Source organism: Equus asinus, chromosome 14 (assembly GCF_041296235.1).
Source record: "Equus asinus isolate D_3611 breed Donkey chromosome 14, EquAss-T2T_v2, whole genome shotgun sequence".
Taxonomy (NCBI): domain Eukaryota; kingdom Metazoa; phylum Chordata; class Mammalia; order Perissodactyla; family Equidae; genus Equus; species Equus asinus.
The window spans coordinates 36,900,483-36,922,283 of NC_091803.1; the positions used below are offsets into that span (position 1 = coordinate 36,900,483).

Consider the following 21,801-nt stretch of genomic DNA (forward strand, 5'->3'; position numbering starts at 1 on the left):
GCTGTGGTTCCTCGATCAAGAGATGAACCCAGGCCATGGAGGAGAGAGCGCTGAATCTTAACCACTAGACCACCAGAGGCTGGCTGGCTAACCCACATATTTAATGCATTATTATTAACTGAAATCCATACTTTGTTCAGATTTCCTTAGTTTTGACTTAATGTTGTTTTCCTGTGCCAGGGTCTCAGCCAGGATACAGTGACGACCTTGACAGGCGGGGGAACACCGGTCGGGTGTGTTGTGGACAGTCCCTCAGTTGGGATTCGCCTGATATTTTTTTCCTAATTAGACCGGACTTGGGGCTCCTGGGCCGGAAGGCCGCAGAGGTGAAGCCTCATTTCTATCACTTTACATCAAGGGGACGCGCCCTGCAGACGGCATTGCTATTGGTGTGGACCTTGACCACTGGGCGAGGTCCTGTCTGGCAGGTTTCTCCACCGTCAAGCTACTCTTTTTTCCCCCCTTTCTCACACTGTCCGCTCTGGAAGGAGGTTATTATTCAAAGCCAACACTTCAGGAGTGGGGGGTGTGCTCCATCTCCTGGAGGGTGGCATAGCTACATCAATTATTTGGCATTTTTCCATATGGGAGATTTGTCTCTTCTCCACCACTTATTGATCTATGCAATCACTTATTTATCTCAGTGTGGAATCATGAGTATTTTATACTTTGCGTTATAATCCAGTAACACTTTATTCACCTTCTTGCTCCAGCTGTCCCGGCCGTGACGATCGGGAGCTCCTTCCGTTGGCTCCTGGGTCCCGTGGAGCCAGCCCATCCACGTGGTGTCCTGTTTGGTTTTGTTTAGCCCTTCCTTCTGTGCGAAAGCACGGAAAGTCAGACAGCGTTTCCTTTCTGACACCACAAAATGTTCCCGGCTCGTCTTAAATATTTCCTACCCCAGTCCCAGAATCAGACGTTTCTCCAAGGAGCCCCAGCTCCATTTTTTGAACCATAAACATGGCGGCTTCACATGGTTCATCCTAAATAGGAGACGAGAGTGAACTGGTGACATGGTTTCCATGTGAGTCACACGGATGGACCATGATCTCTTAACCCAGGAGGGCAACCATCCACTTTCGCCTCATTTCATGAACCTTCTTTCCTCTCAATTAGACTGTTAGAGCCTCTGCCCTCTGACCTGCCCTTGTTGCCGCCAGCCCCTCCCCACGGGCACAGCACTCACGCCCACCCTCGGCCCTTCCCATTCTACCACTTCCAACAATCTTTGCTGGCTGGTTGACAAAATTCAAAATGCGAAAACCCGGAGAAGACCGAGGTGAAGCCGGCACCCGAAATGTCACTTCCCTGAAGTCCTGAGTGTCCTCGTGGACGTTGTGGCCCTTTTCATGAGCAAAAGTGTACAACTGACAGCGTTCTTCAAGAAGCTGCCATTGTAGACATTTTTTTTTTAATTTCTCAGGAGAAAAATCTCTCATATAACTTTCACCCCCTTCAAAATTCTCTAATTAATACACCTCAGAGAGGGATCAGAGGAATTCTGTCCTGAGATTGTCAGAAAATGAAGAAAATTACAAACTGAATAGGCCAGACTTCCGAATGCAATACATCAGCCTTTTTGCAGGAACAGAGCCCTTCAGAGGTCCCACCAACAGCGAAGAGGACCTGTAGCCAGCGACGGGGCAAGACTGCCACTTAATGGCAGCATCCAGAACTGGGCGGAACGTGCTGACATTTCGTTGTATCTTTCACAAGCGCTTAACCTTTACCCGTGTCAATAAAAAGCCCCGTCAACATTTAAAAAGGATGTTTCTGGTGTCCACTTGGACTAAGAGTTAGAAAACACTCCAAGAAATGGATTACGTATCTCATCTGTCCAGATCTCCAAGAGTTTACCTCCTTCCAACGGTAAAAAAGCAAACCCATTAAATGGCCAACAGCCCAACAGCCGCCAGTTGGAAACACAGCAGCTCTTGGTGGCCACCAAGCGCCCGGGAATCCTCAAGCTGACCGTCTGCAGGGGCAGTGGCACCCAACAAAACCTTCTGCCTTATTTTTCCTCTCTCCCGGTGTCCTTCCAGACGGGGCTTGAACGTCAAGTCCAGGGAGCTTCCCTAAGCCCTCAGGTGGGATCGGACCTCTGCCCTGTGCCCCCAGGGCCACCTGAGCTCCCTCCCCCAGGAGGCCCTCAGCTCACTGCACGGCCCTCGTCCACTCACTGGCTGGCCTTCCACACAGCGATGGCTGTGTGCTCCGCGAAGGCAGGTGCTGTGTGTCCAGAGACTCACGCATGCGTTCCTTCGCTCATTCACTCTTTCCAGAATGCTCACTACACGCCAAGCACTGGGGAGACCACAAGGGAAGCGGACGTGGCCCCCATCCTCGTCCAACTCCAGTGATGGCGTCGTCTACTCTGCCCACCTTCATATCCCCAGGGCCCGTCAATAAACCTGAGACACGTGGCTGTTCCCTCCCTCAGTGTAACTAAATTAATTACTTCCGCTAAGAACTAAATTAATGCGGTTCAAACGCTGAGAATTCCTGTGGCTCTGCATGCACACCATCCTACACACACATTTTGTTTGGCCAAAGGCATGTGGCTTTTTCAAAGCTTGATTTTGTTGCTAACACTTAAAACTGAGGAGATTTCACACAAAACGGTGTCTTTGTGGCTTCTCTAGAAACACGAATGCACATTCCTGCGAGCACTGGCGAGCCAGAGCTGAGAAACTCTGACTCCTTTAGACAGGCTGCATGTTCTTCACTTTGCCACAAGCCCCACCCTGCCCTATTTTACTGCCACTGAGGACAAAAGACACCGCCGTGTATCATCTTGCCTTTGCTGAGGATTTTCTTGCCCCAGCCCTCTACTCAGGACTGACGTGTCCCTCCACGCATCTCAATCTGTGGCCCCAGCTTCATGCCAACGTCACGCAAGAAACACATCTGAGATGGGCTACACACAAATGAACGGGGGATTTTATTGATTTTTACCTCCTAACATACCCGCCCTAGGAGGAGACACAAGGTGTGCAGTTTCCAGCAGGGATCTCAGATGCGGAGGGAAAGGGAGGGAAGGGGTAAAGCCGACAGGCACCTCACTAGCGGACCAAAACCCACAGGGACCGAATTCTTCTTGCAAGTGAACACTGAGATCAAGAACCACATTCTCGCACCACCAGCCCAGCTTAAATACTTCTTTGACAAAAATAATAATAATAAATTATCTTCCACTCAGAAAATAAATTGTGCTCAGCAAAGTGACAGGAGGGTCCATTCATCGCATTGCACCGAGGGGCCGGGCATGGGGTTGGGGGGACAGGCACAGGCAGCCACACCGACAGACGCGCCGGGGCCAACGGCACGTGCTGAGGGTGGTCAGATGCTGAGGGCAGCTGGCGGCCCCTCGGCTGTGGCCGGTCCCGAGGGAGATGTCACCTGCCGCCTTCCTCCTCACGTCCGCCTTGTCTTCTGTTTCTTGGCCTGCCTCTTGGCATCCTCTGGGCCGCTGCTGTCAGACGCTGTCTGGCCAAGACCTCGGACTCCCTGCAGTCGGCTTGTCAGCTGCAGCAGCAAGGGAATGAGCTGGAAAGAGAGGGAGAGAGAGAGTAAGAGGGAGGGAAGCCAGGAGAAGACTTCCGCCCAGGGGGACATCTGAGCCTCACGCAGGGCACACCTCCTTCTTCAGCTCTCCCCCCACTCTGGGCTAGTGAGCGGACGTCAGCTCAAAGTAAGCGAGGCCTTGGTACCAGACAAGTCAGCAGAGACAGCCGGGGCTCTCTGTGAGCCACACGCCCTTCGAAGTCTCCCAGGGTTAAGAATTAGGAGAGCTGTTACAAGAGGTGAATGGCCTTGAAAGGAGGCCTGGGGAGGGACCAGGGCCCTTCCAACCCTAAAACGTCATAACTTCCGTAACACTGGACGTTCTGCCGCTGTCGCCCTCCCTGGCACGTCTGCTCTCTGCTGCGGTCCCTGGACGCCCTACCTTATCGTGGTTGTAGCCGGCCAGCAGCACAAGCAGCGTCAGGGGCAGGGCAATGTAGGATCCCTGGGCGACATCCTGCTCCGGGAGTTTCCTCTGCAAACACCGAGAGTACTGTCACTCCCACCATCTCCTGTCCGCGGCCACACAGCCGTCCCCCACCCAGCCCTGCGCATCGGCTGCCCAAGGACACCCCACAGGATCCACTCTCAGTACCCACAGGAAGGGAGCGAAGCAGCTGGGACCGATTCTCGGATGGAGCCTCTGCTTTGCAGACTCGTGCCTTGCACTCGGAAGCTCAGAAGAACACACATTCCGAGAGCAAGGATTCCTCGCCCCCAGAACTTCCCCGATGGAAACCGAGGAGACAGAGAGCTGTGGGTAGCAGGGAACCCCTGAGGCTGAAGAGTAAAGGGCTCCCCTTTGTTGAGTCCCGGCTGAACACAGGGACTCTGTCCTACACGGAAGTAACAAGAACCCACTGTTCCGGGCTCAGCACACAAAGTGACGAGCAAGCTGGTCCCAGAGATGATGCCCAGTGAGGAAATGAAGCAGCTGCTACTTGGAGCCCAGGGGCGACGTGCGCTCTCTTCCAATGGAACGCCCACCTTTCATCGGGGCCAGTCAGAATACACACGTCCCAGCCTCCCTTGCAGCCAGGTGCGGCCACGGAACTGAATTCTGGCCAACGGTATATGAACAGAAGTGACAGGCGCAATACCAGGTTGTACCCGAAAAGAGAAATGGGGTGCCCCCGTCCTGGCTGGCCGGGCAGCATGTGGTCAATTGCGCCATTTTGGAGAAGGGCGACGTGCTAGAGGATGGCAGAGCCACAAGAGAGAGGAGCCTGGGTCGCCGACACCTTGGAGCGTCCATGTGAACCCTGGACTGCTCGCTCCTGGATGTTGACATAAAACAGAAACTTCCACTGGGCTAAAGGCCCTGGAATTCTGGATCTCTGTGGCAGCAAGTGAACCCAAACCCAACTGGCTCACTCCAGCCCCACAAAGGAAGCAAACAGGCTAAATGAGAGCTTTCAGAGGATGCCGAAACAGGGAACCGAGCCAGAGACCTGGGCCTCAAAGCACGGCCCAGGGACCCCCTTTCAAAAGATCTGCAAAGTCCAAACGATTTCACAAGAATGCTACAATATGTGCCTTTTTCGTTCTCACAAGTGTAGAGGGGCTTTTCCAGAGGCTCCGTGACATGATGATGTCGTCACTCTGACAGCGGATGGAATGTGTGGCTTGTGGATTCTTGTGTTTTCAACATTTCTCAGTTTTAATTTCTAACATAATAAATATTGATAGATATATTCCTATAACTAAAGCTCTTTGAGATCGTCACCAATTTTTAACAGTGTAATGGGGTCCTGAGACCAAAACATCTGGGAACATGTAGGCTGGAGAATGACGGTGGGGCCGCTTTACCTGAGACGGCTGAGGCCAGATGGGACGGTCCTAAAGAAACGGAAGAGGAGGGCAGAACAGATTTCCGTCTGCACTGCCCACTCCTGTATTTTTCAATGTCTTAGATCTGACCCATTTTCCACGGAAGTAAACACCTAATTGAAGTTTAATGTGGCAGGAAGGAGTAGAACACTGATGAGAATAAGTCTTGAGGAGAGCAGGTCCAGGCTCCAGCCCCAGGGCTCACCAGGCCACCTCGGGCAACCGCTTTAAGATGCACTTCATCAACTGGAAAAGGGCGACAGAGGGAACAGCACCTGCTGCAGGGGATGCTGTGACAGTCCAGCGAGAGGAGCGACATCGAGTGCTCAGCAGGACGAGGACAGTGAGTGAATCAAGAACCAATACAGGCTACTGTATACACTGAATTCAGCAAAGGAATGGGGGCAATGCTTACGAAGGCCCTTGGAAATGGACAACGCGGAGCCGCTCATCGGAAGGCCGGAAGGTAGTGGAAACCACGTGGTTTAGGAAAAACCACCTCACTGTGAGTCCTGGCTCGCCGACAGACCCTAGGGAAGCGACTGACTCTGTCTGAGCTTCTGTATCAGGGAGGGACGGCCCTCCCCCGGAAGCCTTGTTGGGAGGGTAGTGGTGGTACACCCAGCATGCGGGAGGCACTCCCTTCACTGTCACTTGGCCTCCTGCCCTCATGTACGATGCCCCGTGGGCGTCATTTTTCACCTTCTCAGAAGTGACAGACACCCTCCTGACAGCAGCTATGAGCATCTCTCTGTTCCTGCCACCGGCTGCACGGGTGTGCCCCCAGATCCAAAGGAGGCTCCTGGCGGGCCGCCCTTGGGAATGTCACAGGCTGCCGCTGAGCACAAGCCGCTCCTCAGAGAAGCCCAGAAACCAGCAGGAGAGCTGTGTTCAGCCCCAGCTCTGCCAGGCACGAGCTATGACCCTAGGCTCCCAATCTCTCCTCTCTAAGTTAGGGGGAATAATGCCTACCGACTTCCCATACAGGATGGGGGCTGAAAAGCACTAAATCCACGTAAGTGGACGCACAGGAAACAGATAAATCTGGAGCCAGGAAAGCCCCACTCCTTACCGTGGGACTAAAGACCAAGGTGATATGTTTGTGGTAGCCCAGCGCCGTGAAGGACACCTGCGGCAAGACGTACTCGTACTGCGACCTGGGGAGCGTGGAGTCCAGCAGCACCACGTAATTCTGCGCACGAGGAAGCAGAAGCGACTTTGATAAAGGGCAATTCGGGCAAAGCAAACGAAAACTAACATACGGCTGTGACGTAAAAGGCTGTGTGTTTTAAAGAAATCCCCAAGTTCACACGCCCGCACCACGTCGCTGACTGCAGGGTGGGAACCTCAGGGGCCACTCCAGCAGCGACAGCAGGCGTCTCCAGCGTCTCCGAGACTGTGTCTTCTGAAAGAGCTTTCAGGGTCTGCCGCACTTTTCAATGACACAGTCAACCGTGACAATTACGGCCCTTTGAGGACCCGGCTTTATGAAACACAAGGAGTTATTAGGAGCCAGTTCTGACGAGGGAAGTTCATGATCAAACGCGGAAGACTGTTTTTAGCCAAAATGAGGTTGACTTTTAAGGGACGATATTTAAGTGGCTCATTAGTCGGCAAGTTCTAAGAACACGGAATCTCTGGAATGGTCCGGTGACGGTCGCAGCCCGTGTGCTGAGCCCCAACCGTGGGTCAGGCACCGTGAGCACCCCGTGAGGCAAACGCCCACTCTGCTCTCAACCACCGACAAGATGGGGTCACGACCCCCATTTTACAGACCAGGAGAGCGAGGCCTCAAGAAGGTGAGTGCCCTGCCCAGGGGCACCGAGCCACCGTGAACCCAGGGGGAGTGTGACCCCGAATCCCAGGCCGTGTCTTCCACGGCCCTGTGCGGCCTCAAGTGCCATCTGAAAGGGCGTCTGGAGAAACGGGAGGAAGCCCCGAATGCCATCCCACCCTGCCTCATTACGTTACAGCCACTTCAGGCCGACAGAGGCCACAGTGAGCATCCCCGTGGCAGGGGGTGAGAAGCGGGAGCAGGATGACTCACAGGTCCGCTCCTGACACCGCAGGCTCAGCCCCCAGAAAAGAGCCACGTTCTGTGCAAAGTCCGCTCCCACCTCGCCAACCACAACGGTGTGCTCCGTCCATCAGAAGTGATAGTAAACATCCTATGATGCTAACTGACGTCCAAGAGTGAGGCCTGGGTTAGATTACGGTGTTTCCCCTATTACAGACTACCGCACACCGCTAAAACCCAGTTACAGAAGATGCAACGATGGGGAAAAGACTTGTGACATATTCTTCATTGAAAAGCACAGATTATAACACAATGTACAAAAAAGCCCCAACTTTGAATTATTAAACTAAATAAATATATATGTATACAGTCATGGTCGCTTAATGACAGGGATGCGTTCTGAGAATCACGTCGTTAGGTGATTGCGTCGTTGTGCGAACACCATAGAGTGGGCTTACACACACCAGACGGTAGAGCCCACTGCTCACCTAGGCTCTGTGGTACTAATCTTATGGGGCCACCGTCGTCTACGCAGCCCGTCATTGACTGAAATGTTGTTATGCAGCACATGACTGCATTTATATTCATACACACACAAGCACACACACTGAAGAAAAGACCAAAAGGATACCTACCAACATGCTAACGGTGGTTATTTCTGGATGACGGGATTCTGCCTGATCTTTTCCCCCCAAATCTCCTGCTATGAATGTGTACGACTTTTGTAACAAAAACAGCTGATTATGACAAAATAATCAGAGCCCAAGCTCCCTTGATTCGGAGAGCATGGCACTATTCCTGGAAGGTGCTATTGCGGAGAGAACCGTGTCCCCTTGAACTAAAAAGTGGAGGGAGAAGGATGGAGCGGCGGGCCTCACCTGGCCATCCCTGAGCAGGGGCGGGAAGTGGAAGAAGACGGACTGGCCGAGAGACACCGTCTGAATTGGATTGTCGAGGTTTTCGCTTTTGTAAAGCTTTACCTGGAAGCAGAAACAAAGCGGGACGTGCTTTTGAAACGGAAACACAATAAAATGTCACTGCAGACGTCCTTGGGACAGCCTGTTTCTGGGGGGAAAGGATCTTTGGAGACACAGGTATTTGAGACAGAAAGTGTCCTCCCCGACAGCACACACGCACGGCATTCCTGAGCCATCTGAGACTCCAGTCACACGACACGCACAGAACGTGAGATTTTAAAACAGCTTCTGATGACCTACGTTGACACTGGAAATAGCAGTAATAGGCACTCTACGCACATCGCCACCAACCCTGGCTACTGAACGGCCGGCAGCATCATCCCCGTGGAGACTCAGAGAGCCTGTGCCACCTAAGGCCACAGATCACACGTGGTGGCGCCCCGGACTCCACCCACAGCCCCGAGGGCCTCGCCCACCTGGCACTGCCTCCCTTGACTCCACAAGTGTGTGTTACACTCGAAATGCCCTCCCATTTTGCACCTGGATCTCCGGGATGCTTCCAGAAGCAGTTTAGTGCTTTATTTCTGGCCTTTCTTTCTCTCAGCCCAGCTCTATAGTGGGGGTCTCTCTACCCTGTGCAACGCGGCACGAGGAGAGGAAGGTACGGTTCTGGCCAGTGCTAAGGGCTGCAGGGGCTCCACTGTGCACCCGTCACAGAAGCCACCCCTCCCCAGGGCCCACATGGCACTTTTCTATAACACACATGTCAAGAGGAGTTGTCCTGAAACAAAAGTCACAGACTGGAGGCCTATGGGTCACATGCAAGACGGCAAACGTGTTCTTTTGTCTTATTGTGAGTTCTGAGTAGATCTGAATTCACTGCCTATATTTAAAAATCAGGTGATTTCAAATAACTCTAACTTCCAGCTTCTCTGGAAAACTGGGAAGTGACGCCAACCTTGGGCCTGAATTCCACGCACTGGGAGCCAGGAAGTGGCGCCATCCCCTCCCGTCTGCCCTGGATGGGGCATGGGTTCCCCAGGTTGCTCCCCACTCGGCCCTCCTGAGTCTCTGCCCCACAGGCTCCAGGCCTGCAACCTTCGATGGAAGGGCAGCTGAGCTGAGCTAAACGCGAGCCACGTCCTCACCCGAGGCAGACACTTCACTGTACGGAAAATCACAAGTGCCCCCGAAAAAGACAAGCCCGTGGCAACTCATTAACATCCTTCAGGGGTCACAGAGCACTGTGTAAGCGCGTCTTCATTAACTGCAGACGTGGAGATTCTGGTAGAGCTCGGAGAGACCTCAAGAGGCCACCGCGTCCAACCCCCTGGCTTTACAGTGGACATCGAGGCCACGGGAAGGCAGTGACTCCCAGGGCGGCAAGGCGAGTAAGCCCCGGGGACAGGAGCCAGCCCAGAACGTGTGGCTTCTAGGCCCTGCCACCACCTCCACCCTGGACAGAATCTTAAAAGTCATGAGACACTGTGCCTTGAAACAGTCCTCCCGCTTCAGACCCCAGATCGTACGGACCACCCATTAGGCTTCTATCACAACGCTCCCAAAGATACACACTGCTGGCCAAACAGTCATCTGAGCCTGGGGCACGTTTTCCCCCAGTGATCAGCAATAACTCCCCCCCACACGCTGGGCTGGATGCTGCTCACAGCGCTGCTGTGACCTTACCCACAACGTAGGGAGATACTCGGAGGAAGTGATCACATTGCCACTTAGATCAAACTGATTGATCTGCCGGAAGACTATGATGTTCACGTCATCGATGTCGTTATTCCCGACCTGGAAAGAGACAAGGAGTGCCGGCGTTGAGAAAACTGGCAGAGGAGCTCGATGTCAGCTGTCTGACTGCTAGGGGCTCTTCCACAGCAAATGTCACTTCTTATAATAAGGCAGCAAAGTCTGCCATTAAAGTAGCCTTAGTCCAAGGTCACAAACGGGCAGTAGACGGGCCACGCCTGGCCCACAAACACGGTTGGCTTGACAAGCACAGTATTTTTTCTTTCTAAGTCTTAATTACTTGCCAACATTTGTTAAAATTTCATATACAAAACAGGCAGATTTTCCAGTCTCTGTTGAAAAAGGAGAAAGGCGTTCTGGCCTGGCAGCAATCAGCAGGAGCTGCCACAGCTGCCCCTCTGTGGGGCGGTGGGGGGGGGGGGGGGGGCACGTGCCCTCCTGTCTGTCACTCTTTCACATCTGCCAGGCCTTGGTCACATGACTGCCTGTGATCCTGGCCTATGGCACTAGGGCAGGGAAGCATAAACTGTAAGACGCGGCCATTGCAGCCCTTTAAATGCCAGGTGCCATGAGGACATCAAGATCTCCTTCTTAGGCCAAATAGTCCGAAATGGCCCAGCCCTCCTAATCCTCACCATCTCCGGGCCTAATGCCACCAAATAAAGCCACCAGGAGCAGTCCCTCTGGTGCCACCCAAGCCCTCTGGTCTAGCGAATGAGGGTTATTCCGTGGCAGAAAAGCTTCACTTCCAGTGGTCCCCAGGCCACTTGCTGTGACCTGGAGTCCTGCCTCGTTAGGGGTCAATGAGCTACGTCATGACCTTGATTATCAAAAGCCTCTGCCCACCAGATGGAAAGAGCAAGGCCATCTGAACATGAGAACGGGGTGGCCCTGCCACCCACTGAGCCAATGTTCCCTTCATCACCCTCCCTAGATCTGAAACGCTCCTGACACCTTGAGATCCTCAACTTGCAGCATAACGATCAGAGCTTGCAGGGGAGGTGGGGAACAAGAGCTCAGACTTCTCTGGATGCATGACAGCGACGCTGTTCATTAAATCCCACAGAAGATGCTGCTTGTGAAGATGACACTATTCTAAGAGGGCCCTTAATTAGGATTTAAAGCTCCCCCCCTCCTTCCCCCTGAAACAGATGAAAGGCAGAGAGTCAGAGGAGCGCTGAGGACCTCTGATCAGGGAAGCAGTCACCCCGCGATTGCTCTGAAGAATGTTCCGGCTTACCGCAATCACACGGTGGTGGGGGAGGGCCCGCTCAATGTGGTCGTTGCCTTCCGCCTTGAGCTGCACGTGGTACACACATCCCGGCTGCGAACAAACTCAGAGTCACTTCTGCAGAAAGGGGCCCGTCACACGCAACCTGATCCGAGCCTGCTGTCACCGCAGGCTCTCACCAGGACCACAGGGCACTCCTGTCCCAACGCAGCTCCCAGTGTGCGGCCTGTTAACCTTCTGGAGAGTTCCTCTGACAGCACCCCAATGAAGGAACATTTACCCCAAGTTCTGTCCTTCCTTCAATCCCCATGCAGTGTCTTCTACCCAAGGAAAATCAAATTTCATCTCCTATTTCAAAACTGCAAACATAAGGTGCTTCTCCTGATAAAGCTATTCTTTCCCTGCCGTCCACCCCTCCCTTCTATCTCTATATAGGCATCGAATGATATCTGGAATGACACTCCCAAATGCTTACAGTGGATATTATTTCTGGGAAGTGGGATCTGAGACTTCTCTTTTTTTTTTTTTTTTTTTTTCTGCTGAGGAAGATTCACCTTGAGCTAACATCTGTTGCCAATCTTCCTCCACTTTATATGTGGGTCGCCACCACAGCATGGCTGATGAGTGGTGTAGGTCCATGCCTGGGATCCGAACTTGCAAACCCATGCCACCGAAGCAGAGTACACAAACTTAACCACAACATCACAGGGCCAGCCCTGAGTTTTCCTTTTTTCAAAAAATTTCCTTCTTTATACTTTTTATTCTATTGCTCAAACTTATAGGCATCTATCACATTTACCAAATAAGTCCCTGTTCTAAATAACTTTTAAAGCAACCAATTTCTGATCACCAACAGCACAGCTGATCCCATGGAGCACTGGGCCGACTTCAAGGTGGCCCCTGCGTCTAAGAGGGGCGGCCCTAACACGCAATCCTTTATTCCTACACCAGCACGGGTCGTGTGGTTCCAGTCTCCTAGAAAAACACGCACTCCGACCCTCTCCAGATACGGGCAGGGGCATTTGCTGCACACTAACCAGGGGCGCTTCCAGGCACAGCTCCAGGGGTTGGTGCCCTTTCAAAATTTTGTCCTTTTCAGTATGTTGCTTGAACTATCTTTCTAACGAGCACATGGTACCTTTCCAAAGACAATAAAGCTATTACTAAAAAAACGAGAACAATCAAATTTATGATCACCAACAGACATATTAATTCACTTTATGGCCCAGTGAGGACTGGCAGCATTGGTTTTGGTTCAAAATAACTATTTGCCCCTCGGAGAGGAAGGGACGCACAGAGCTATTCGGGAAGAAAGGGAGAGACGCACTGCTGAGGCTGGGAGGAGAGGGCCCTGCCCACTGGCCCGGGGCCTGGGGTGGGAGGAGCCTGCGGGCAGCCGCTCCGATCCGAACTGGCCGGACTCCTCACTCTGGGCCGACTCACTCAGGGACTCGCCTTCACCCTTTGGCAGCAACATCTAGTGGGGTAGCTTCTCACCCCAGATGCCTTGGCAAGGACATTGCCCGGAAAAACCACACAACAAATGAATTCTCAGGGGGTCGAAATCCTTGGGAAATCTTCAACAAAGGATCTCCAGCCTGCCATCTTCTGGGAGACTGGCAAACTCAAATCCCAAACCCTCAATAAGAAGCGACTGAAGACAATTCCTCCAGAATCTGCGGCCCGGCACGCGGAAGGTGTGGGCTGCCACAGGGGGTGACTCTCAAATCCTGAAAGGGCCAATGCATCAATGCCTAACAGGAGGAGGAGGAGGGCGTCGGGGAGCATCAGTTACGACGGAAACCTACTGCGGGGGAGAAGGAAACTATTTGGTTTGCAGGACTGGAACCCAGACAGATCACAGCAGAAGAGTGTTCGTGCGGGCAAGAAAGGATGAAACTGCAAAGGCTGCCCTTGCAACCATGCCTGAGACTGAGAACCGGGTTCTAATGACCGGTCCCCTCTCCCTGGCCCCGGCTGCATCTGGAGTGAGGAGGCAGAACATGCCTGCTCTCTGTGGAAGCACTGACTCGAGGAAAGTGGCCTGGAGGACAGCAGAGAGCAGTGTCCTGTGCCCCGGGAACAGATTCCCGTGACAGTGCACTTCACAGGGGCGGGGTCCCCCCAGGGCAGAGGGTCGCTAGACAGGAGCATCACAGTAAGGCTTGTCCAGATTCCTGTGGATGACAAGATGAGCGTCATCTTGAGGAATCTCATGAGAACATGCCAGAGAGAGGGGTGGCGGGCAGGGCAGGGTGTGGGACCCACCCAGCCAGCGTGCCTCCAGCCAGACCATCAGCAGGGACATATTCCAGCCCTCGGCACGGCCAGGAAGACACCCCAAGACCACCCTCCTCCTTGAGCTTGAACATCCCATGCTCACCAAGCAACCTTCCACCCTGACTTCCAGGAACCCCGACATCTGAGCCTGGATGCCCTGGACCCCGGGTTCGAGTAGTCTCGTCTTCAGGAAAGAATGGCATGCCCCCAACGTATCTGAATAAACTGGCAAACCGATGTGCATCTCGGTTCCTGTGATTTGGGCAAACATCCGTCTGTTGCCAAGATATGTCTGACTCTCTCTGGGGTCCACTAAGAATATCCAGGTTGGGAGTCTGAAAGGCTGGCGACTAAACTCGGGTCCACGATGCCCAATCCAGCGGGTGCTGTCAACCCATACTCCCTCAGTGACACTGCCAGCTGATGCTACTCCTAGTTAGTGTCTGTTGAATGGCGAATGAATGAATGCACAAAAATTGAGGGAAAAAGCACCATAAATCCTAAACCAAATGTTGCGATTCAGCAGCCAAAAGGACAACTAACTTGTCTGTTTGGTCCACATGAAGAAGTTGTGGGTTTGTTTTTTAATTAATTGTTAACACCTAAAAATCAGGAGTTTTCACGTGGAAATCTGAATTGCTGACCTCTTTTAAAAATCCAAGCGTTCTGGCATCCCTGAGTCTGTCTTCCCACGTGGCTATAAGGAGCTGGAGCTGAGTGGTAGCTGCCCCCTTTCCATGGGCCAGGTCCTCTCCAGCTTGCCACAGTCCTCACCACTCCCTAGTGTGCACCCAGCCTCCTTCAGCCTTTCACCTTCCTCTTCTGGCCCCACAGGCATTTGGTCTGAGAGCCCTGGCCTAGGCCATAACCACCCAGTGCTGGCAAAAGATGCAGCAAACCCCCGGTTTTCCCACTCTATTTCCCACGAAACCCCCATCTCAATCTGTCTGCTAGATAAAAGATAAGCTGTGTCAGTTGAGACAGGGATTAGGAAAATTCCAGAGCCCCTCACCCTCCAGCCCACTCCTAGCAGCCTTGGGGGCACCACAAGCCACCTCTGAACAGTACAGAAAAACCCCCGAGTCAAACACGTCCGAAGTCTCACCAGCAATCCTCGTAATCTGAACTTGCCCTCCTCGTCCGTCACGGTGTCTTCCCCATAAATGCTGCAGTCACTCTGTCCCACTGCCTCCACGGCAACCCCCTGCTCTGGTTCTCCGTTCAAGGAAGAGACTGTACCGTAGCAACTGGAGGGACGAGGAGACACGGAACACGATATTCTCCTGGGTTTCTGACACACGCGACGGATTTCAGGTAAAGCGTCTGCATTTACTAACAACTTATGGCGCAAAATAGCTCAGCGGTGAACTGCGCCCCAGTGACCCAGGCGATTCCGTTCTGGCCGCGTCACTCGCAGATGCAGCCTTCCTGCCAGAAGGCTCAGGCCAGACAGAAGCCTGTCACCCACTCCCTTCTCCTGAAGGACGCTCCAGAAAAATGTAACAAAAAAAGGCTGAGCTTTATTTTATTCCATTTTATTTGATTTCCCTTAAGCTTGATTTTAAATAATCAAGCATGCAATAAAATGTAAGCAGGTCACTTTCTTTTTCATTCCACATATTCAGTTGAAAATGGTCCATTTTTCTAAACCCACTCCTTCTATTACTCAGTCTTCATCTCCAGCGCTTTTGTGTATGCGTGTGTCTATGCGTATAAATATGTACATATAGCTCTATAATAATAATACAGCTAATTGAGTATATTGTATATACTTGCATAAACCATCCCTGGAACCATCCAGAAACACCAGAAAACCAGGGTGGCTGGGACACAAGGACAGAAGGGAAACCGTACATTCCGTATTCCTCTCAACATTTCGGAGTTTCACGCAAGTGAATGCATTTCCTCCTTTTAAAAATTTAATTCAATTTCAAACTTTTTTAAAAGTAAAATTTTTAAGCAACTAGAGAGAATCTCTCCGGCCAATTTCAAACCAAGGACCTCATGACTGAATCACTGCTCTGAGATATTAGAGGAAAAGGGCGGCACTCGAAAATCTTCGGACTTCCTGTCTTACGTCCTGTGCCTCCCAGATGAAACCCACAGGAAGGCGGAGTTTCACTAACGGAAGTGAGAGGGTGACCCCAGCGCACGCCCAGAAGAGAGAGGCCGGGCTGCTCACCTGTAGGCCGTGCGGTACCCGGTGATGGCGATCCTCAGGTTCTGCCCCTCCTCCACCTCGATCATCTGCGAGGACGGCTCGAACCGGAACTCCTTCATCATGGGTTTGAAGTAATACTGGCCAGGACTCTGCCGAGACAACCACACGCTGTCACATCTAGGTGGGACTTGGGGGGGTGACAGAGTCCTGATGGGCCAGAATTACGCCACAGGAGCTGCGGGGCCCCCTAGACAGACAGGGACGGTCGCCCTAACTCTACAATAAGCAAAGTAACAGCAATGACCATTCTAACGGCAGCTTCACTATCGTGCACCTACGACAACTCTGTGAGGTAGGAACCGTGTTTGAATTTTACGAAGGAAGGGAAACTGAGGCTCAGCGAGGTGAAGTCACTTGCCTGAGATGACACAGCAAGTCAGCAGCAGAGGGAAGATTCGAAGCTGAGTGTGCGTCACTGCATGGCGTGTGACCTTTCAGATACTCCTGCCTGTTTGCAACGTCCCTCTTACAGTCACTTTATTCCCAGGATGGACAAGGTGGCCAATTAATGTGCACTTCCTGAGCCCCCACCATGCATCTCAAATGAAAAGTTGGTCTGTCCTCCCACCAAGTGGAGCATGCTTTGCAGAAGAAACACAAGCTAACCGCCGAACAAGACTCGGCCTAATTAACACCGTGCTCCTGCGGTCAAACGATGGGACAGCTAAGACGGGAGCTGCTGCACCCAGGGCCATTAATTCCATTGTCTTAGTGACATGAGGGCGCCCAGGAACAAGAAGTGCATGCGGAAGGGAACATGATTCAGCAGCATTAAGTTCTAGGAAGAGCAATACTCTAATTATATTGGGTCCCCAAGAAACTTGAAATGCTCCACGCCAGTGTTCTGTTCCCATGTCATCAAGCAATACATGAGTCACGTACGCCCGACCCCTGCTCTCTCACGGGGACACAGGCAGCAGGAAATGACGGGACACCTTACCAGGTTCGAGAACGTCAGGATGCCATTGTCCTGAGTCAAGAGGTTGGAACGAAACACGCCACCGCTGAGGGATAAGAGGACCCCAGGGAGGGGCTGGTCATCTTCAGCTTTTATCTGGGGACGAGAGAGGGACCCCAAGCCAGGTTACTGCATATGAACCAGGAAGACAGTATTTCACAAGTCAAAGGGTCATTCTTAGGGGTGACTGCTATTAGTGGGAGAATAAAGGTCTATTCTTCACCCCCAGGAGAAACTAATGTTAACAGTTTGGTGTACACACCTTCCAGAACTGTTTCTACACCCTCACAAGGCTTATAAACATCACGGCTGCTATTGAGAGACTGGTGAGTTTGCTTGGGGGTGAGTGGAGGATGTGAAACCAAAACGGCAGGCTCCCCATACAGCCCTGCACCTTGCTCTCGTCCTCAACCACTCATCCCGGCTTCCCTCTTCTCAGTCCACAGGACTCGGCCCACAGCTGCTTTACAGCCGCGTGGCATTCTACAGCAGCGGCCCGCAGCCAACAGCATGCGGGCTGGCCACCTATTTTCGTGATGGAGGAGACACCATCTACGTGTCCCTGAACACGTATTTTGTGCATTTATGTTTTTCTTGGTTTCTGAACAATCTACTTGTAGGAGTAGAGCTGTTGGATAGGTGCACTTTAACTTCAGAAAGCCGCCCCCAAATTGCTCTCGAAAGGGGCTGTAACCATTGACAGCTCCGTAAATCACCTATGCATGAGAAAACACACTCTCCAAAAACTGGATATTGCAAATCTAACCCAAAACCTGCTGTTTCAATGGTAGCTTCCTCTGCCTTTCTGCAGCCCCTACCAAGGTGGGCATGTCTTCCATGTCACTTGAGCCACTTTCGTGAATTACCTTTTCTTACCCTCTCTCTAGCTTTTCTCTATTGGGTTGTCTTTTTCTTATCAATTTTAGGAGTTCCTCCTCATAAACTGGGGATATTACTTATGTATGAATATTTCTTCCCAGTTTGAATATCTTGCTTGATTTAAAATGTATTCTACAATATAGAATTTAAAGTTTCTATGTGATGTCATCTGCCTTGGTTTTCCTTTGGCCTCTATGTTGAAAACATTCCTACTCGAGGATCTCTAGACTCGCTCTGCACGTCACACAGCATACTTCTTCCCAAAAAGGGCTGAGGGAAGAGAGAGACACCAAACACCACAAGAATGTGCTGTGTCCTTCGACTCAGAACAGAGTTAAGGAGGAAAGCTTAAAACACTTCCCAAAAGGTATGCAAACAAGCTCAAGTTAACAGATCTCCAAATTACACCGAGTGAAAGAAGCCAGACAAAAAAAAGAGCAGTCCTGTATGACTCCATTTATATAAAACTCTAGAAAATGCAAACTAATCTATACTGAGAGAAGCACATCAGACTCGGGGGCAGGGAGAGAGGAAATTCTGGGGGTGATGGATGTGTCACTATGTTGATTGTGGTGGTGTTTTCACCAGTGTGTTCCTATCAAATTACACACGTTACGTGCAGTTCCTTGCATGTCAGTTACATCTCAATAAGCATATACAGCGTTACCTCAAAGCTCACGCCTGCCAAGGCGTAAGCCTTAAAGTCTCCTACGGTTCCTTCCACCGCGGTCAAGACGTAGCCCTCCTTCTGCGAGGATACAGTGTACTCCAGGTCACTGTGCAGGGGCCCCACACTGAAGAAGAGACAGCCACTGCTGAGGACGGCTTTGTTGCCGATCCTGGAGGAGGCACCCCCCACCCCAAGGAAATCCAGGCCCCCCATTTTCTGTACTAGGCCCCCGAGTTGGGCCCAAGCAAATGCTTCTTAACCACAGGCCTACCTGTAGGCTCCTTTGTCATCAGTAAATACTGTGATCAGGGGTGAACTCGCCCCCTTCTCACTGATGACGATCTCAACTCCTTCCAGCTCGGGGTGGATCTGGCCTTCTAGAAACAAGCCTGCTTTCCCGTGGATCTCGATCAGCTTCCCTGGGCAGCTTTCTAAAAAGGCGAGAGATAAACACAAGCACAGGGCTGGGCGGCAGAGCGAGGGGAGCCTTCTGGTCGGGGGCTTCCCGTTAAAGAAGGGGGCTACAGCTGGGATCTCCGGAGCAAACCTCCAGATGAGGCCGTTGAATGTGCCAGAAACCTCGATAACTGGAAGCGGCCCAGGCCTCTCTCCACCCCTGAAAGGCCTTGATCAGCTGCCAAGAACGTCAGCAGGTCAGCCTCCCAAGGCTGGGTTTCCACACTCCTCTCCCTCGGTTTGCACAAGGCCACAGAGGAGGAGAGAAGCCTTCACGACAGCCGAGAGGCTGTGCTGCTCAACTCGGAGGACCCGCTGCAGAAGGCCGCCCCAGACAGGCTGCCCACTCTGCCACACACACTACCTCCACACGCCAACCTGCCACAATGCCAGAAAAAACTCCCGGCAGCCTAAAGGCAAACATTCCAGCAGGAGTCACTTGAATTATCCAGTCCCCAGAACACCCTCCCGTCACCCCTTCCAAAAATTATAAACATCACAGACAGATCAGACACACAAAGACATTTCATTTTGGCAACTGATGGTTTTGCTGTTTGCCTGCCATCTGGTGTCCACCCCGTGATGTCAAGGAAAACCAAGTCCCTTTCTAAAAAGAGGGGCCCAATTTCAAGAGCGAAAGTTACTTTCACTGATTTAGACCATTCATTCCTTCCTTCACCAAATAGTAACATCTACACGCTAAAGAGTATCTCAGGTACCTCACACAGACGGTTTCACTCTGATAACAACACAGAACAAATGTTTAAACGCAGGTAAAGGAACAGCTGCGAAGCGGTGTCCCTGGGCCGCGGAGGGGAGACCCACCTCCGCTGACGGTGGCCTCCATGGAGGGAGGGTAAAAGAGCAGCTCCTTGGACGAGGGTGTGACTGTGATCTTCTCTCCAGACCTAAAACAGGAAGGACACTCGAGTTCGGCGGGCTCTGTCTCTCCGGGAGGAAGAACCTCGGAACAGAGGACACGGTGGAGCGGAGCCCAGGAGAGCGTACCGTGCCCAGTAGGAGAAGTCGTAGGAGAAGGGCCCCTGTAACTCGTCCACCATCTCTTGGATGGGGGGTTTCATCCCCTCCGCCCCCGCTTCCTCTTTGCCGCTCTTCTCCCTCTCCTGCCGGCGGCTCTCGATCTCGGCCAGCTGCTGCTCCCTCCGCAGCTCCTGCACGGACTTCAGAGGGCCGAGGACCAGGGCGGGCTCACTGTCGATGGAAGACCTGAAGGAAGGGAGAGAGCGAGCCGTGTGGCTCTCTGGGTAAGGACAGTCTCGAGCAAGAGACGGTATGTGCAAAGTCCCAGGGGCCGCGGAGGGAGTGTCCTCGGCATGCTCAAGGGACATCAAGGAGATCAAGGCAGCCTGGGCAGAGGGACCCCGGGAAGAGTCAGAACAGTCGGGGGGAGTCTCAGGAGAGCAGGTGTCAGACCAGGGCTTCACAGACCTTGCATTTCATGCTGAGAGGGATGGAACGATATCATCCTACTCTAAAAGGATCCCTGGCTTCTGCGAGAAAACACACAGTCAGCAGGCAACAGCCAAAAGAGGAAAGCCAGACAGGAAGCTGGAGCAAAAATGCAGGCAAGAGACAGTGGTGGGTCAGGCCCAAGTAGGGGGCGAAGAGTTAAGAAGGCATTAGATGACGGATATATTTCAATTGTAAAGCCAAGGATTTGTGGATGGATGGGTTGGGTATGGGAAGTGAGAGAAAGAAGAGTCAAGGACCAACTAGAATGACGGAGCTGCCACCTCTGAAACAGGGCAGACTACAGAGGGGTCTGTGGAGGGCGATCACTGGAGTCTGGTTTTCGATGTGGTAAGTAAGAGACCCCCATCAGGGATCTGAGCGGCCATGTGCAGCTGGAAGATGCTTTTCATACAATCCCCAGCACAAGCAAACAAAGCAAAAAGCCTTCTGAGGCCACAAAAATGAATCTAACAAAGACTGACAAGAAGGTAATATGGAGTCACTACTGCCGAGAATATGAGTTCCTAGTCATACCAGTAAATCATACTTTCCGAGCAGGAAAACAGCAGAAGGCATTGCTTCAGCGCTGATCACAGAGCCGGGCCAACAGGAGACACTCAACAGATCCTCCCCCTGGAAACCTGGCTCCCCGGTGAGCGGGGCACCCCGCCCCCAATCCAGGCTCCCCGGCCAGAAACCAAGGGCTCTGCCTGACAGCTCTCCTCCTCCCTGACCCCATGGGGTCGGTCTGTTGACAAGTCCCATGCACTCGGGCTCCTCGACAACTCTCCGATGCACCCACTTCCGTCCACCCCACTTCCCCACTGCCGCCAGTCCGGCTGCCCCTCCATCTCTCTCTCTCGCCCTCCCGCACAAGGCACTGCCGCTGCCTCATCGACTTCCACTCTCGGGCTCATCTATCTGTTCTGCACTCACAGCCAAGCGGACCTTCCGGAAACAAAAAAAGTCATCCTTCTACTTAAAATATGTCACAGTGTCCAGGGGACAAAGCTAAGACCCTTAACACGGACTGGCCCCCGTCAGCCTAGCCCCCAAACCCCACAAGATCAAATGCAAAGCACTCGCCACAGATCTAATTTTATAGCTCCAAGTGTGACCCTTGGACTACCGTCTGCCTCCCCCGGGAGACTGTGAGCTCCATGAGGGCAGGGGCCATGGCCTACGCCCAGGGCCTGAGCACTGAAGATTCTCGATAAGTGTTTTCTGCACGGATGGATGGGTGAACAGGCGGTAGACAGAAACATGGAGACAGAGCTGGAATGGCAACTGCAGCTAAGGTAAGGAGGGAGGAAGATACGCAGACTTCCATTCCATTTGACCAAGACGGTCATGATGCCCAAATGCTCTCGTTTCTCAAGAAAGCTAGTGTGTCAAATGATTCTCATAATGCTACAAAATTCCTCTCAAAGGGGACAGTCACAGGAACCTGACCCACAGGGAAGGACTGCCTGTCACGTGCCCTCTCTCATGACCCTTCTTATATGGGGTACCATCTCTATTTCTCAAGCCTTTGAGAAAAGGTCTAAAGA

General features: G+C 52.4%; 1 protein-coding gene across 1 annotated transcript in view; it reads right to left on the reverse strand.

Moving 5' to 3' along the window:
• Positions 1-2,918: 2,918 nt before the first annotated feature.
• LOC106828821 (BOS complex subunit NOMO1) overlaps positions 2,919-21,801 on the reverse strand; it is a 49,373-nt gene continuing 30,490 nt past the window's right edge. The window contains exons 19-31 of the mRNA XM_070484868.1: positions 19,787-20,005; positions 19,604-19,686; positions 18,594-18,753; positions 18,320-18,446; positions 16,756-16,869; positions 15,777-15,904; positions 14,700-14,841; positions 11,324-11,407; positions 10,015-10,125; positions 8,290-8,391; positions 6,467-6,586; positions 3,947-4,039; positions 2,919-3,546 (exon numbers count right to left, since the gene is read on the reverse strand). Of these exons, the coding sequence (XP_070340969.1) occupies positions 3,415-3,546; positions 3,947-4,039; positions 6,467-6,586; positions 8,290-8,391; positions 10,015-10,125; positions 11,324-11,407; positions 14,700-14,841; positions 15,777-15,904; positions 16,756-16,869; positions 18,320-18,446; positions 18,594-18,753; positions 19,604-19,686; positions 19,787-20,005 (1,615 nt within the window). The 3' untranslated portion in view covers positions 2,919-3,414. The remainder of the gene's footprint in view (positions 3,547-3,946; positions 4,040-6,466; positions 6,587-8,289; positions 8,392-10,014; positions 10,126-11,323; positions 11,408-14,699; positions 14,842-15,776; positions 15,905-16,755; positions 16,870-18,319; positions 18,447-18,593; positions 18,754-19,603; positions 19,687-19,786; positions 20,006-21,801) is intronic.